General features: G+C 42.0%; 1 protein-coding gene across 3 annotated transcripts in view; it reads right to left on the reverse strand.

Annotated features, from left to right (window-relative positions):
- LOC148026719 (CwfJ-like family protein / zinc finger (CCCH-type) family protein) overlaps window positions 1-18767 on the reverse strand; it is an 84131-nt gene that overhangs the window by 31432 nt on the left and 33932 nt on the right. For all 3 annotated transcript variants that reach the window (XR_015692882.1, XM_087691214.1, XM_087691215.1), the window contains 3 exons: window positions 17012-17285; window positions 16639-16789; window positions 16390-16500 (listed from right to left, as the gene is read on the reverse strand). Coding sequence is in view for 2 of the 3 variants with exons in the window: in XM_087691214.1 (XP_087547340.1) it covers window positions 16390-16500; window positions 16639-16789; window positions 17012-17285 (536 nt within the window). In the remaining variant the exon portion in view is untranslated. The remainder of the gene's footprint in view (window positions 1-16389; window positions 16501-16638; window positions 16790-17011; window positions 17286-18767) is intronic.

The raw sequence follows: 18767 nt of genomic DNA on the forward strand, positions 1-18767 counted from the left end.
AATTCACCAGGAGTTTGCCAATACCAATACTCCTCAAGAAAATGGTATTCTAGAACGGAAGAACCGCAGCGTGATCGAGATGGCGCGCACCATGATGGAGCACCGACAGACCCCTCAGGTTCTGTGGGCCGAGGCTGTGGCTACTGCAGTCCACATCCTTAATCGATCCCCTACTTCGGCCATGGAAGGGATGACTCCATTTGAAGCTTATTTTGGGACGAAGCCAGATGTTTCTTACTTTCAGGTCTTTGGGTGTGATGCCTATGTTCACATTCCCAAGGCTCACCGTGACAAATTTGAAGCGGCTTCAAGAAAACAGGTATTTGTTGGCTACAGCTCCCAGTCCCAAGGCTACCGACTATATGATCCCGTCAAGCGGGATGTATATACTAGCCGTGATGTGCGGTTTGTGGAGGTTCCGGCTTCTTCAACGGGTGAGGAGCATCCCGTTCTTGGAGATCCAGGGGAGAGTTTGGCTCCTTCTACAGTTCCACTGGAGCCTGTGCCGTTTGATTATGATTCTGTTTCTGACACAGAGTCTACTGTTCCACCGGATCCTTCTGAGGAGTTACCACCGGTGGACATTCCAGAGTCTTCTACTGCTGGAGAACGACGAGGGGAGGTTCGGCCTCCTCCTCGCTAGGCCCGTGACACACTCCGTGATTCAGGGATCGAGGGGGTTCCTGAGGAGTGGGGACCGCAGGATGGTCCGCGGCAGTCACGGAGGCACCAGGCGCATTCTTCGGAGCTTGTTTGCTCCAATTATTGTTTGATGTCCCGAGTTATGCAGGATCGAGAGCCCACCTCCGTGAAGAAGGCTTTACAGTCCGCCCCATGGAAGAAAGCTATGGAAGCTGAGTTGGAGGCTATTGAGAGGAATGGCACTTGGCCACTTGTGCCACGCCCCCCGAAGAAGAAGGTGATTGGAGTCAAGTGGGTCTTTAAGACCAAATATCTCAGTGATGGTACTTTGGATAAGCATAAGGCTCGCCTTGTTGCTAAGGGTTTTGCCCAGCGCCCAGGGATTGACTGCCATGACACCTTTGCCCCTACAGCTCGTATGGCAACCATTAGAGTTGTTCTTGCTTTGGCTGGCCATAGGAGATGGCCTGTTTATCAGCTGGATGTGAAGTCGGCCTTCCTGAATGGTGATTTGAAGGAGGAGATCTACGTTGAGCAGCCTCCTGGCTTTGGTTCTTCAGATGGGAAAGTCTACAGGTTGAAGAAGGCCCTGTATGGTCTCAAGCAGGCCCCGCGAGCTTGGAACGAGAAGATTGATTCGTTCCTCCAGACTCAATTGGGATATCGGCGGTCCAAGGCCGATCCGCAGCTGTATGTTCACACTTCCGAGGATGGTTGTGTGCTATTTGTATTATATGTTGATGATTTGATTGTCACAGGTGATGATGCACAGCAGGTCCAGGAGACAAAGTCAGCTTTACATCGGACGTTCGAGATGACGGATTTGGGGCTACTCCATTTCTTTTTAGGACATGAGATTTTTCAGTCTCAGAGGGGGATCTTTCTCTCCCAACAGAGATATGTACAGGAGCTCTTGGTGTCTTTTGAGATGGAAGATTGTCGGGCCCTCTCTACTCCTATGGATCCGAACTGGAAGGCCACTTCCCACTCAGCTTCTCCTTTGGCGGATGCTTCCCGCTATCGACAGTTGATAGGGTCTTTGATTTGGCTTCTCAACACCAAGGTTGATCTATGTTTTGCTGTTGGGCTCTTGGCAGGGTTCATGAGTGAACCTAAGACGGTGCATTGGCAGGCTGCTCAGAGGATACTTCGGTATGTGAGGGGGACGTCTGAGTTGGGGATTCATTACCCCGCAGGGACAGATGGGTCAGATCTTGTACTTGCAGGTTGGAGCGACTCGGATTGGGCCGGTGACGTGGACCACATGCGGTCTACAACAAGTTACTGCTTTACTTTGGGTGCAGGTGTTATTTCATGGAGTAGCAAGAAGCAGCCCACGGTAGCCCTTTCGTCTACTGAGGCGGAATATCGGGTCGCATCTTCCACCACATGCGAGGTTGTGTGGCTTCGGAGATTGTTGGAGGAGCTTGGATGCCCCCAGACTCGTCCTACATTACTGCGATGTGACAATGAGAGTTGCATTGCCTTGGCAAGGAACCCTGTTTTTCATGCCCGAACGAAGCACATTGAGATCCAGTACCACTTCATCCGAGAAAAGCTTCTGGATGAGACCATCACTGTGGAGTTTTGCAAGACGGAGGACAATTTTGCGGATTTGTTTACGAAGGCGCTTCCTCAGGCTCTACTTCGGCAACATTCCAGATCCCTCAGGCTTCTGCCCTGCCCAGGCTCTGAGAGGGGGTGTTAGAGAGGATCACAGCCAGGAAGGTACAGCCAGGCAGGTGCAGTCCAGTCGGACTGCTGCAGTCGGACCTGCAGCAGTCGGACTGCCACGTGGCAGTCCGACTGCCTGCAGCCATTTTATTCTTGGCTGCGCCCTATTTTGGCGCCCCGCTCTAGGTGATTTTTCGCCTATTTATTGCTGACGTTTTCAGCAGTCTGGTTATTATTCTCTGTCGCAGATTACAGACCGGTGCCGTGCAGATTTCTGTCTCTGTTCACAGATTTCAGACAGCAGACAGTGCAAACTGCAGCAGACTTCGAGGTGGACAGCAGGTCGCATCGTCGAGGTGGAGACACGCAGTCCAGCGCACTGCGCCCGTGTATATCTTTGTATTCAGCATTCTTTATACAGCAGATCTTCAGTGTACACTGTCTCTTTCTCTCCCTTCTCTCTCTGCGTTCTCTCTCTCTCAGTCCTACGCTTCCGCACCGCTGCACTCTGACACATCATTCCTGTAGGTGTCTTAGGAAGCTTGAAAATAATATGCTCTGCCAAGGTCTATTTGGAATAGCCAAGGGCTGCAACAAACCCGATATCTTTTGCCTATCATGCTTTAGCTTCTAGCATACGTTGCATGTCTTAACAAACTGTTCTACATCATACCTCAAAGCTGGCCAATAAAAAAAATGCTTCACTACCTTGACCATGGCATTTTTACCTCTATGTCCTGCTGCATAAGGAGGAGCATGACTTTCAATGATAACTCTAGGCCTTAATTACTTTGTGACACACAGTCGTCCATGCATCATCAGAAATCTATCTCTTAACACAAAGTGTTCATGCCTTTGGCCATTGCAAAGCTCATCATAAACATTAGCAGAGTCCCAATGAGCAACATATTACTCTTTCATGGCATCCAACTCATTCCAAGCTATCATGATGTCCACCTCAAAAGTATTTTTCTACCAATTCGATACAAACATTTGCTTGAATTGTACCCGCGTTGACGGTGATTTACCTTGCATCAAAAGAGTGGACCACCACTGTAATGCATTCCCTTTCAAGAAAGTGGCTACCTTTTGAATCTTCGAGGACTCCATGAAGTTCCCCAGTGAATAGGCTGCTGCTGAAGGACTCAAACTTCACTCCTTTTCCACCCTCATCATAGCCTTTTACTGCCCCTTTGGATGTCAAGTTGTCATACACAGGCTGCTGCAAAAAGGATGCATTTGCTGAATTCACATCAAAACCAATGCCAAACGGAGTATTTGCATGACCAACATTTATTCCTTGAGCCCCATAAGCATTCAGGGGTGTAGATGCAATACCAAACATGCTACTTTGTGCCCCAGGCATCAAGCCAATACTGCCATACATAAGGTTTTGCATATTTCCAGCCATACCTGAATACATTGGGCCTTGCACACCATGCAATGGTTGCTGCATACCATAGGGATTTGGGCCATACATTCTTGTGTTTTCCTTGTCCAACCATAGCATGAAAAATCATGCTACCACCAAAATATCATCGCTGCCCCATCGTAGCACATATGCCCCATAGTCCAAAATCCATTGGATTGGCACTTCCGTGATGGCCTTGCATTTGCATTCCTTGCCCCAAAGATATTGAGAGTATAGGCATATGAACTCTCCTTATGCAAGAGTGGATAAGGACGAGCAGATGTAAATGGTCCTGAGGGGAAAGAAAAACCCTAACCCTAGCCAATTGGGCCTATATAGATAGCCCACATCAACTGATTAAGTGAGGTGACCCTAGTTGTACTCATAAGCAAGACGTTCTCGTACTTTGTGCCTCCTCTCCCTCTTGTGCACACACTTCAATATTGGCTTGCACTATGATTTCTTCACATGGTATCAGAGCCACCTCCGATCCTTAGCTTCCCTCAGGCTCATTATTCCACTAAGTACACTTGAGTTGTTCATGTCATCTTATCCTCTTCTTCCACCATAGCTGCCTATCAAATCCCTGACCTTGGAGGGCTTGGGAAGGACAAACCAAGCCGCATCTCTTCATGCTTTCTTCTGGAGAAGTGTCCAACGCCTCAGGGCACAGCTACACGTCGCATCAGACCCCAACATTGGTGTGCGGTCAACCCGGCATTGTTCATTTCTCAGATCAGGCGCAATCTATGGTAGCGAGAGGATTTGTACAACAATACCCACTATAGGGGGCACAATCCTGACGGCCATCATAGGGCTTTGTAGCTCCTATAGCAGGCCATCTCCCCCTAAGAGGGTTTGGCTTAACTCTCTTCCTACTGCCTGCTGTAGACAAAACCGTAACTATGGGTCATAGTCTGCCATAGCCAAAAGCTTGCAAGCTTGGGCATTTGACTTATTTTTGAATCTAGGCATTATCAATAGTGATTCTAATCACTAAAAAACCTTTGTCAAGATCAGTTATTGCACTGTGACCAAAGGTTTTTCTCATCTCATGGGCACTACTAAGCTTATGAAGTTCGACCTTTATTATGAGTAGAAGAATGAAAGTTGGTACAAGTGCTTCTTAGCACTACTGATGTATGTAGCTGGTGTTTTTACTGTTTGCTGCTGGTAAATCAAAGAAATGAGTATTATTGTACTCTTCTCTTATTCATCCCATAGCGTAGACTTGATTGATCAGCCTTGTTCCACCAAGAACTCCTCTAATAAGCCACATCATCACGAGGAGCCAGAAGTGCAATCTAAGTTCACTTCACTAAAGCCAAGAAACACAATCAAACATTAAAAAAAGGGTTGTTCAAAGGCAAGGACCACCTAAGTTCTATTTTGAAATACTCCATATATATGATTTTCAACCATTCTCATCCTTGCAATTTTAATTGTAAAATCTACATTGTTTTCATTCTTGCATTAGTGGCCCTTTGTAAAGCATTGGACACTGCTACTTGTACTAAGCAAGTAGTAAGACCTTCCTATGGCCTCAGCCTATGCCGACCTTCGTCCTCAAATTCGTAAATTTGATGGCAAGTACTCATTAAGTACAAAATGATAAAGAGAGATTATTGGTCTCTCATTCAAGGGATTAGAGCTATTGATTCTACAAATCCTTCTAATGTGGAGGATGATCAACGTGCTCAAGCAATAATCATGTTAAGCTTAGATGAATCCTTGATTCATCATGTTGATAAGCTCTCCACTACCAAGGAAAAATGGGATGAGCTTAAAAAGCTCTATGGTGCTACAGGTAAAAACACTAAGATTTTCCTTAAGATTAAATTCTTCAACTTGGAATATAAAGAAGGAGAAGACTTGGGAAAATTTATTTCTCATATGAAGGGCCTCATGGCACAGCTTTCTTCAGTGCAAGCACCAATCGATGATGAGGATGCTATTGCCATTCTTTTAAGAGTCTCAAAAAGGTCTTTCCCACACTTGTAACAACTCTTACTAATATTCCCAATCCTACCTTGGCTAGTACCATCCAATCCTATTTGGATAAAGAAAAAAGGAATCACAAAGAAAAAAGCACTAGTCATGCATCTACTTCAACATCCCGTGACCAAGTCTCAGTGCATACAGTTATCAATAAGTGTACTTTTTGTAAGAAGAAATAGCATATTGTAAACAATTGTTGAAAAAATATCCAAAAAAGATGAAATGTAATAAATGTAAGAAGACAAGACATATTACCAGTTAATGTCCTACCATCCTGAAGTACCTAACGAATTGGAGGCCAATTTTTCCTCCCAATCCACCGATGATCGACTCTTCTGAGTCTTGTATCCTTTTTGCCTATAATCATCCTTGTAGCCTGATCTATAAAGGCATCCTATTTTGGGTTAAGGGGGGGCATTCTCCTATGCTTTGTATTCAAATGCCACTTGGCATTGAGGAGGGATGTTGAGAGTATATGCATATGAACTCTCCTTATGCAGGAGTGGATAAGGACAGGCAAGTATGAATGGTCCTGAGGGGAAAGGAAAACCCTAACCCTAGCCAATTGAGGCTACATCAACTGATTAAGTGAGATGACCCTAGTTACACTCATAAGCAACTTTATAAGCAAGACATGTTCTTGTACTTTGTGCCTCCTCTCCCTCATGTGCACACACTTTAATGTTTGGCTTGCACTCTGATTTCTTCACAGTGGGTACCAATTGTTTTATTTCATTAACATCTTTGGGAGCTTCAAATGAAGGGTTTGGCATTATCTTCGATGCATCTTGTTGTCCCGAAGGTGTAGAAGACGTCTTCTTCTTCTTGCCTTTACTATCCTTCTTTGGAGCATTCAAAAATCAGGTAAATTAAGGATCCTTTGCCAAATCAACAAAGAGATTTGTTGTTGTTCTCATCTGATTCTTGAACAGGTCATCAAATTCCTCTTCACTTTGATGGTCATCAACCTCCTTATGCCCTGAAGGCCATGCATCTTGTCCAACAGCAACATTTTCAGCTTGTTGTCCATGGGGTCTGAGCCTTGTCCAAGGTCAGGCATTGCAGTTCCTTCATTCCTATGTGAACGTTCATACTAAGAGGCATCATCATTTGCCTAAGTCCATCTCACTGTATGAATACATATTGCTGTAATTTCTCAGCTGAGAGTAAAAATCAGCACTAGCACAAAGCTTTGGCTTGCAATCAGGTGCCTTGTGTCCACCAAATCAAGGGATTGAGTGGTATCCTGGCAATGAAACCATGTAACCAGCCTTCCTCCTCGGATAGGGTGGTAAATAACATGATTAAGCACTATTTACAACAATTAACAAATTCACAAAACTGAAAAGTACACTTTACTATATAATCTTGGACATTGGACACCTTGTTGGCCCCAAAACTGGCACCCCTTTCGGTATTTATTTAACTTAATTGAAAAAGAAGTTGATGTACAATGGGATTCTTCCAATCCCTTTCGGTATTCCAACTCCCCTTGCTATTCAAAATGACCAACAAGTCTTCAATCTCATTTGCCCCTTGATTCGGGCAATCAATTGGACTTCACTCGCTTTGATCCCTCCACTTGAATAGGCTGAAAGCAACTTCAGCCCTATTAAATCCAAGTCTTAGAGCTTCCAATTTCTGGCATGTTTCCCGAGGTTGCTGCTAAACCCTAATTTCTGTGTAGATTAGAGTTTATAACAGAGAAATCTGAAAATTTTCAGCCTTTGGTGATCTCAATGTTGTAATCTTTGGAGCAAGATTGTAGAAAGGCTGGGAGATGAGAGAGAATGGTGAGGAGAGAGAAAATTCAGACTTTCTTCGCGAAGAACTAAAGAAAATCTGTCATTTACTATTGTTGCCTTGTCTCAACAGCTTGTAAATGCAAAGAGCTAAAGAAAATCATTCATTTACTACTGCTCCCCTGTCTCAACAGCCTGTAGATGCTGTCACCTACTATTGATTGGTCTTCTCTTGCCCCTGGTTGCCTCAAAAGATCCTCCAATGGCTATAAATCAGACGAGCAACATCTCCTCCCTCTCTCTTGTAGGCTAAATACATTAAAAATGCCTCTCTCCAACCTGTAAAGACGTTTTTCAATCTTGCATGGACATTTTTTACAAGTGGCAGCCTTCCCAAATGGTTTTTCTAGCATTATCCATAATTAAATATTAATTTTTCAGTCTTTAAATACTAAAAAATAATCTAATAAATATTTCGATGCCCTGAAAAAATAATTTGATTAGCCAATAATAAAATTGGCTAGGCAACTTTCATTCCCGAGTGTCTCTACACCATTTTGACCATCAAATTGACATTAGGTACCATTAAACACCACTTCTCTAGTGTCACCAACTGACACTTATGGCCAAATGAATGACCTAGGTCAACAACTGGCACAAGTACTTGTGCGGGGTAACTTATAGCAACTTTTGGCTTTGACATCCCGTGATTTCCTCGGATCCTGGACTCGTAAATTTACTCTAACCCTAGTTACATCTCACATGTGCAACATTTACTTAACCATGTGATTAAAAATTTAATCCACATGTTAAGTGAGGTTTCAAAAATACGTCTCCTCATTACAATCACCTAGTTTCTCTCTTTCCTTAAGTACCTGCATTTTTGGTTTTTCTCTCTCTTCACTACCTATCTACATCAGATCCAACCTCTTTGGTTGTGTTTGCTATTGTTCGACACACAAAGGCTACCTTGTTGCATTTCGGGATTTGTTTTCGAATATGATACACTCTCCAACTCATAACCTCTACCTTCATTCCAAAGAAACAGGAGTTGGAGGTTCTGTTTTCACTGCATAATATGTTTGCTCCATGAGCATTGTATATTCAACAGTCATTTACTTCATTATTCATTGTGTTAAACTCTCTCTGAGTTACCCTAACCCTAATTGTATTCTGTGTTATCAGTTTGTGCTTTGTCATACGATTGGTTTTGTGGTTTTTTATGTTTAGAGCATTTATTCACAGTCTCAGAGCTAAGAAACCTTGGTCTTTGATAAAAAAATCCACAGAAGCAAGAACAAGAGAAGGGCAGATGACTTCGAACGCATTCACACCACCGCTCCAATCTCCACAGCCAAAGAGTAGGCCTCCAAGCTTGCTGCTGCTCGATCTAACATGGGCGGAGAACTATGAACTACCATGGAGTCCAGTGACCATATCAAATTTCCGCTGCTAAGTATGATCTCATCCTTGTGCACAAGGCTCAGCAAGAGGTTGAAGGTGAGCCTGAGTTATCTCCTTTAGATCCAATGCATAGAACTAATGATCTTGCAGGACCTTCGGAATCTCCACTACAAGTTGGCCATCCACAAGTGAAACCTGGCTCAAATTACACTCCACTTCTACAGTACTTTTCTCCAACACCAAGTATAAACCCTATTATATCAAATTCTATGCCAACTGATTCAGTATTTTTTGTTGCATCGGGGGATGCTCGTCAAGAAGGGACTTTTCAAAATAGCCTTTGGTTTTTGAGTAATGAGGAAGACGTATTTCTTATGAACTCAAAACTAGGTAAAAAGCTAAAAGAAGGACTTGTAAGTATTCCTTCCCTTCCTTTTCGTTCAAATGATTTTATTTCTCATTGTCAATTTGAAATAGGTGGATCTTCATTCAATGCATTTAATGGACAAAAGGACCCAACCATATTTTCCACAACCAATTGATTTGGGCTCGCACCCATCCCTCCCTCATATCCCATTGCACTTGACGGAGACGACCTTCCACACACACACATTCGGGTTATCCCTCTAGGAGTGCATCCCAAACATACTCGAGTGTGGATCATTTGGTATTGCAGTTGCCTCTATGGCATTACCTAGTGGACCATCCAATCATTATCTTGTGTGCCAATCGACATTTAGACAAGGTTATTGTGTCCCAATATCTCCACCTCCACCTCCACCTTCAGTACCATATGGACCTATGTCTATTTCCATACCTTGGCATCAATCAGTACTCATTAGACATCAGTAATCTATTCCTACCTATCCACCCTTACCCCCTCCTCCTCCTTATCCACCACCATCTTATCCTCCACCCTATCCCACTTATCCATCTTCACAGATACCTCATGGTTCTAGCTCCTCATCCGCCAAGCATGCTTTTAATGACAAGACTCGTTTCAACAGGTCAAACTACACCACTTGGTCTAACTTTATGAGACGTATCTTAAGACTCTCAAACCTATTGGATTTAATACAAGGGTTGGAATCCCAACCCAATCTTGCACTTGTTCCACATACGAGGTTATCTGCTCATAGAAGGCTCATAACACCTCCGCTATTTTCGAGCTTATGCACAACTTATTGCCTAAGTTTCACTCTCAACTTCAACATTTCGACTTGGCATTCAAGTGTTAGGCACACTTTATTGACTGCTATGCAGCTTGGGATAGGACCCCTTGCATCAATTTGGATCATGAGCCCCAAAAAATTTAAAATCACAGACAAGGATGACTTGAAAGTCAAGTTGGTCGAGTATCGGTGTCTTCTCACTAAGTTCTCGACCACTGGGGCTCCGAAGTCTTCTAATGATCAAGTTACCCTATTCCTTAGCAAGCCACCAAGAAAGTATTTCCATTTTGTGTAACAGGTGATTTCACAACCTTTTTATGAGTTGAAGTGGCAACTATTTCATTATGTGCAGTTGTTCGATCAATTTCATAACACGTCCTCGATAGAGTGGACTCTCATTCCATTTTCTCAGAAGGGGCAACAAGACAAGGGCAAACAAAACTCAAATCAAAATCAAAATCAAAATGAAAACAAGGCTAGTGAATCCCAAGGAACTATGCAATCCACTCTCAAGTCTAGAAAGCACAATGTACCTAAGAAAAATAGGTATTTTAACATTGTTAAAAGGCTGGCCAATATAATGATGAGTATCAATCTAAGGCAAGAGGCACACAACCAAAATCTAAGAATTAGACCCTCGCACCCGTGTTGAAATATTAGAGTGAGAGCAAGAGAAGGTGTGCACAAGAGGGAAAGAGAGCTCAAGTGCAAGAATAAGATTTTGCTTAATGAGTTGTTCACAAATACAACTGGTACACTCTCCTCTACATTGAGAGTGAACTCTAGGCTATTTAAATAGCCTTTGGATGGCTAGGGTTAGGGTTTCTCCCTACCCTCCAATTCATTCACACCTAGCCACCCTTATCTATCCTTATACACATAGGGTTCACATGCTTATCTCTCAACACCCCCCCTCAATGCCAGAGTGGCATTGGACTACAAAACATGTTAATACCCCCCCTCAAACAAAATGGGATGCCTTTATAAATCAAGCTATAAGTGTGCTTATAAGTAGAGGATTTATAGATTTCAAAAAGTCGATCATTAAGTGTTTTAGAAACAAAGTTGGCCTCCAATTCTTTTGGTACTACAAGGATGGTAGAACATTTATTGGTAATATGTCCTATCTTCTTACATTTGTTGCACTTCACTTTGTTAGGATATTTTTTCCAATGGTTACTGACAAGATGTCCCTTCTTATTGCAAAAAGAGCACTTGGTGGAGACAATATGAACCAAGAGTTGCTCACGACCGTTGAAGTAGATCCCTGACTGGTACTGCCTTCTTTCTGATTTCTTTTCTCCTCATCTAAACAAGATTGGATGGTGCTTTCCAAAGGTGGGATTTGGGATATTTGTAAGGGTAGTCACAAGGGTTGGGAATACATTCTTTACAGCTTTCAAGAGAATTGCAATGGCATCTTCATCATAACTTAGAGCCAGAATTGAGAATAGCTGTGTAATGAACCTCTTCATGTGAGAAATAAACTTACCTAAGTCTTCTCCTTGATTATACTCCAAGCTAAAAAATTCAATCTTAAGGAAAATTTTAGAGTTCTTTCCTTTAGCCCCATAAAGCTTTTCGAGCTTATCCCATTTCTCCTTGGCAATGGAGAGTTGGTCAATGTGATGAATTAAGGATTCATCTAGATGAAGCATAATTATGGCTTGGCCTCTTTCATCATCTTCTACATCAAGTGGATTTGATGGATCAATAACCTTGGTCCCTTTGATGAAGAGTCAGTAGCCCCATTTTATCATTTTATACTTTACTAATACCTACCATGGATGAAAGTCTTTTCCATCGGACTTACGAATTTGAGGTCTAACATCAGCATAGGCCATAGCCATGATAGAAAGGTCTTACCGATTGCTCTAGGCAATGGCAGTGTCTAGTCCTTTACACAATGGCCAATAAGTGCGGAAGCAAAAAGATATGATTAATACGTAGCAGGCTCAATTGTGATGTATTACAAGATGAGATGAGGGATGAGGACAATGATCTATGTGTTTATAACCTACATATAGCCATATAATGACAATTAGACACTTAATGAATATGCTTAAGATAGAGACTAATCTCCTCAAGATTGAGATTTAGGGTAAAACATCTTACACATACTGATTAGAAACAGGATCATGACTACAAGATGTAGCATTAGTGCTTACAAGCACTCATCTCATAGTATATGTTTACAAGTCGGCTTTTTGATAAGCTTAATAATATTCACCAAGTGTCTTTGAACCTAAGATGAAGCTTTCGGATCTGCAAGAGACTTCACAGGACTTAAATCAATGATTAGAATCACTATTAGTGTCAAATAGGGTGATTAATGTTTAAAGAAGAAAGCTTGAAGCCCCAAAACATGCTTAATTAAGGAAGAAACTTTATTATTTCAAAAAGAAATGAGATCCTAGAGAGTTACTATTTCCCACATGCAAAACCCTAAAGTGGGTATCCCAAACTTTCTATAAATAGGCATGCAGCCCACCACTCTCCCTTATCTCGTTTTCCCACGTTTCAAGAGTCATATCTCTACTACCCACACCCCATTCGCGGAGTTTGATTGGTTTTGTGTTTTTTGCATTTAGATCATTTCATCGCAAGCTAGAGTTATTGCCCTACTGTCTACAGCTGCATTGCAGCCTGGATACCATTCCAGAGCAGCTGCCTGTTGTTTTTCTTCTCGTGTAGACTGCCCTACTGCCATTGCCATTGATCATCATGCTCCAAATAAACTCCACGCTCTGATCAGCATTTAAAGCAGCCAATTACCTTCAAAGGTTGCCTCCCACAATTCGTTCAGAGTATGAGATGCTCTCTAGTTTATCTCTACCCAGGTCCACTCTAAGACATGGAGGTTCAACGTTTTGTATTCACTTTGTATAGTGTGTCTTCTATGAAAGTGTGCAGCGGAAGAGAATCACAAACATGGAGAGAAAAGGAGAAGAGAAAAGACACCACGAAGAGAAGAGAAGTCTACACTAAAATGAATGCTGAATACAAGAGGGGACTGATCTGTCTCTGCACACAGCCCAAAGAGTCAAGGAGGGCACTGGATTAGGCCGAAAAATGATGACAGCATCTGTGTCAGTCACAATGACGGAGAGACAGAATGTGCAGTGTGCAGTCCTTGACAGAGATGGAGATGATTGCTGCAAACTGTCAGAGCACCTGCAAAGACAGAAGATAATGATTTGCACAACCCTGGCCACTACTATAAATAGAAAAAAAGACAGAAAACTGGCCGATGTGCCAATCCTGACTGAATGCAATATATGGAGTGCAACTGCATTTAGTGCAATGAAAAATGATAATGTTGTTGGTATTGGGAAAATCGCAGCCATCTAGAGCACTTAGATGATTGGGGCTGATCGCAACCAAACAAGGATGCATAGGCTGAGAAATGCCTAATTATCACAAGAAATGCACACTAAAATGAATGAAGACATAGTCAAAGCTCCAATGTCCCTATCAAACTTAGACTAGGGCTCACAACTACGAGATGACAGACAGACTAACAAAATAAGGCAAGCTAAAACTTGTTCTCAGTTCCTGGGAGTGTTTGAAGACCCAACAATCTCATGTGATAAAGTATAGAAGCCTTGGGCAAAAGCTTTGTGAAGAGATCTGCCGCATTGTCCGCCAAGGGACATTAGGCCATTGCTAACTCAAAATCCACAATCTACTCCTATACATAATGATACTAAACCTCTATGTGCTTTGTGCAAGCATGAAACACTGGGTTCTTTGCCAAAGCTAAGGCACTTTGTTTATCCACACGCTGCTAAGTGGGTCTTATTTGTGAAAAGCCAATCAATGCCAAAATCCAACAGACCCAAACTATCTCCGTAGTTGTAAAACAAAGAGCACGGTACTTTGCCTCTATAGACGAAAGTGCCACAATAGGCTACTTCTCCATGAGATAGCACCCAATCCAAGAGAGAGGGCATAACTCGTGATGGATTGTCTCGAATCCACATCACCTACCCAATCAAAGTCACTCCATCCACAAAGAGTGGCCACCTCTCCGTACATGATCCCGTAGAATCAAGTCCCTTGTAAATAGTGCAGCACATTAAATGTTTTAATTCTCTAACCCCATGAGCCCAAAAGTCATTCCCAAGGGTATATTTGATGTCTTTGGCCAAGATCTAATACCAAGAACCCACTAGTGTCTGTCCACTACACTTTTGTCGATGTTCCCCACTACCCAAGCTAGGGTTTACCTATCGCCATGACTCACCTTCCAACTTATCTAGAGATGCACAGCTTAATTGTCCCAATGAACCAAGTTAAACATTCATGATCCTATAACTCTCTCTCACATCCTCACACCACTTACAAATAGAGACTAATTGCTATGAAGCAAATTCTCTTCCTCCAGAGGACTGAATTTGCTAGCTTTGCCAGCTTGAGCCAAAGACTAAGGAGCACTACATATGTAGATGCCCTATGTACTAAGATTAGAAGGAGCTTAGATTACATATTCCAAGAGGGATTTGGATCGCTATCTAGGGCAATGAACTTCCCAAATCAGCATTGCCTTGGACTCTTCCTCTTAGAGTTGTGCTGACATAGAGACCACCTCTTATAGTCCCAAGGGAGGCACCTTGGTATACACCACTACGCACCCTTATTGACTTCTTCAAAACTGCAGCTACATCTAAAATTTCAAAGCACGCTTTGGATTGACTTGTGCTTCCTCCAAGGGGAGTCACCTTAGACAGATCCACTAAGAGATGGAAAGCACATTGCACACGACTCATTGGCCCACATCCCAACTATAAACACCACCAAAGAATATAGATGATACTTGGAAAATGCCATAAAACGCATTACATTGAAATGTTACACCATCCAGCGACTCTACCTCGACCCCTCAACCTATCCATGTTGGATAGACCCATGAGAGATGTATTGGGATGATCTCAATCCTCATATTAACTCCACATTCTATCAAATTCCTTGTACCTTGGTCTTTTTAGTTATTTGTTGTTTCCTAGCTAGATGGTTCCTCTTAGATTATGGTTTCTTTATTCTACTTGGCCCTTGGGAAACCTGATAGTTCATTGAAATTCCAATATGCTTGTGTTTGTCTCATAGGCCAACTTGGCCTTTTTCAGCGTAGCTGAACCCCCAACCGCTACCACCCTAGACGCTACATCTCCTACTGATAGGCATTATCCAGGTACATCATCAGGCGGCATCACAGTTGACAAAGCTACAGCATTATGCAGAGCATGATCCCCTAGAGTACCTACTCGGCAACATAGGCGTGCCCATATGCATCACATTCGCATCACGATTGCTCATTACAAAGGCAGATTGGCGCACTGACTCAGTTGGAGGTAGTTTGCAGAGTCATGGTGGATTTGATAGACTGAGGGGGAGATACTCTATACTCTTTTTAATCTTTTTAAAATTAGTTTTTCCAGCTTTTTCAATTTCTATACTTCTCATTCCAATCTACCATGTAGACCTACACATAAATTTTATCTCTTCTTCTCTGATGAGAGATGATGATTCCAGTTGCATTGGTTATGGTCTCATAGGCCATTCTGGCCTTTTAGAGACGTTAATAATCTCTCTCTCTCTCTCTCTCTCTCTCTCTCTCTCTCTCTCTCTCTCATGCACGCGTGCATGTACATCTATGTGTATGTATATCAATGCATACATACCTACATGTGTGCATGTGCACATGCATACACAAGAGAAGTTAGGAGCATGAAAACTGCAGAAAGATTATGGTGATATGCTTTTCTGGAAGTTTATGATTTGCAGGTAACTTTAAAGACAAGTTGTCCTAACTTGGTTTCAAAATAGTTGATAAGTTCATATTGTTGCTTAAAGTAAACCTTGCCTCAAAGATTAAAAGTTCATCCAGTCATGTGTGATATGGTGAAGGGGTACCTACTACTTGGTAGTACCACTGACATACCAGCAGGGGTCACATCAGTGTGGGAGGGTACAAAAGCAAAAGCAAGCTAAATGTGTCCTAGCACTATATGAGTACAGTTGGCTGGTTGGTGAACATAGCTCATCTAGACCCAATATTATCCTGACTTGTCATTTTGCTAGGCACCCAAACAATTGTCATCTCCAACACTCCACTGACAAAGCATTCAATGCAAGATATCTCAGGCTCAACACATCCTTCTCAGCAAACCATCATAATGCACAGGTCTTCTGCCTACATGTACATCTACTGTCAAAAAATGCTATAGTGCCTAATGCTACTTGTCATTCTAGTCTTCTTGCCTATAAGCATTCCAAACAGCAAGAGAGATAAGTCAAAGTACAGGCAAACACTTATATGTTTTCTGCAAACAAAACTTACACTTACCGAGGCTTCAGTTCTGCAGCCAAACCAGCCACAACCACATTCCCAACATTAGCCGAATCAAATTCTGGAGGTTTGGCAACACCGTTGAGGATACCAAAAGGCCACTCATTAGTAAAACTGTTAAGGTTTTCAACAATATCCCATGCTCTCCAAACAGCTGCAAGCAAGCTGTATCTTTCATAAGATGGCATCCTTAAAACAAATGGAAAACTACAATTTCATCACCTCTCCATCTATATGGAAGGATATGTAAGAAATATGTCCACTATATCAGGTTCATCCGCAAAGGCCCTAAGAGCATCAACATCATCTTCATGGTAAGTGCCACTAGAAAGGGCCCTTGAAGGATTTTGATAGAGGGATGCCACATATTTCCCACCAAGATATGCTATACGAAGGCCTGTATACAATAATGAAGAACCAAAAAAAAATGAGCACTGTTTTTCAAGGTCAAACATTAGAAACATTCTCTTTAGGATGCAACGATAGCAAAAGCTTTGAATGTATTGCCAGGGCAGGTTTAATTATTTCTGGCACATATATTTAAAAGTTGCACACAACATACTTTCTTATGGGTAAAACAGAACCATTCAAAGTTTATACAAGTTTCACAAAAGCTCACCATGTAAATATAGAATGCCACTTCCTTTTAGCCAATAGAGGTTTTTGCATATAGGAAACCCTTCCATTTTTAGACCCTCGTTTGCTAACTTGGACTTAACGGATGATAACAAATCTCCAGCAGTCTCTCCATAGTCACCGATAAAGTATGTTGGCAAAGGAATTTCATGTTTCTCCTCAATAAACTCCATAAATTCAGGAATGTCCTTTGCATCATTTGGAAAAAATTGACCAACACACAGCAGAGCATCAAAAGGACCATTTGTCTTGCTGACCTGATGCAGGTATAGTTTTCGAAAGGTTAACAACTCTGACTACTAAAAAAAAAATAGAGAACAAGGAAACCATATCTTGAGTGTCTAAGTCTAATCTAAATTACTGAGGACAAGGCTGAGTAACTGTACATTAAAGAAGTGAATGAGACATCTAAGATAATAGGCCATCACTTGTTGAGTAAGAATGGCCTACAAATGTAGCCATTCATTCTGTCCCCAGATTGGCCACTTGAGAAAGGACACCTAAGTACAATATTCCCAGCCCATTTATTCAATACAATAGAAACCAAGTTCCCTGCAGTGGTCTTTATGCTTCTCAATAAGAAATAGCACAGCCTGTAACATTCTATAACTAGCCTATTTTCCTAGCAGCTTTTGAGAGTCAATGCATGGCCAGGGCTGTCAATGCATAAGGATTGAACCAGTTGACTGCTAATGCGACTTTGTGCATGCTTAACCACAAGTGTGCCCCCACATGGTGCAAAGAAGTGGGGACTATGTTAAATAGCTATGTGAAGGTTGGCCCAAGTGTAAAGTAATCATGCAAGAGAAAGAGAGACATAGGGGACTCAATCACAATGATGAATGAATGTCCTCAATTGAATGAATCAAAGAACAATGAATGAATAATGACCCACACTAATGATAATGTTCACAATGATGTGCCAAGATCACAAAATGTCTTTAAAGAGAAGACCCTAGGTGCCATAAGGACATGTATTTTTGAAACCTCACTTAGCATGTGGACTAATTTTTAATCAAATGGTTAAATAAATGTTGCGTATGTGAAGTGTAACTAGGGTTAGAGTAAATTTACGAGCTCGGGACCCGAGGAAATCACGAGATGTCAAAGCCAAAAGTTGCTATAAGTTACCCCGTATAGGTACTTGTGCCAGTTGTTGGCCTAGGTCATTCATGTAGCCATAAGTGTCAGTTGGTGACACTAGAGAAGTGGTGTTTAATGGTACCTAACACCAATCTGATGGTCAAAATGGTGCAGAGACACTTGGGAATGGAAGCTGCCTAGCCAATCAAATTATTTTTTCAGGACACAAAAATATTTATTAGATTATTTTTCAGTATTTGAAGACTGAAAATTTAATATTTAATTATGGATAATGCTGGGAAAACCATTTTGAAAAGCTACTACTTGTCAAAAATGCCTATGCAAGATTGAAAAACGTCTTTAGAGGCTAGAGAGATGCATTTTTAATGTATTCAGCCTACAAGAGAGAGAGAGGAGATATTGCTCATCTGATTTGCAGCCATTGGAGGATCTTTTGAGGCAACCAGGGACAGGAGAAAACCAATCAACAGTAGGTGACAGCATCTACAGGCTGTTGAGACAGGGCAGCAACAGTAAATGAATGATTTTCTTTAGTTCTTTGCATTTACAAGCTGTTGAGACAAGGCAGCAACAGTAAATGACAGATTTTCTTTAGTTCTTCGCGAAGAAAGTCTGAATTTTCTCTCTCATCTCCC

This window comes from Lygodium microphyllum, chromosome 13, assembly GCF_053477565.2.
Source record: "Lygodium microphyllum isolate KBCC chromosome 13, Lygodium_microphyllum_v1.1.10, whole genome shotgun sequence".
NCBI lineage: Eukaryota > Viridiplantae > Streptophyta > Polypodiopsida > Schizaeales > Lygodiaceae > Lygodium > Lygodium microphyllum.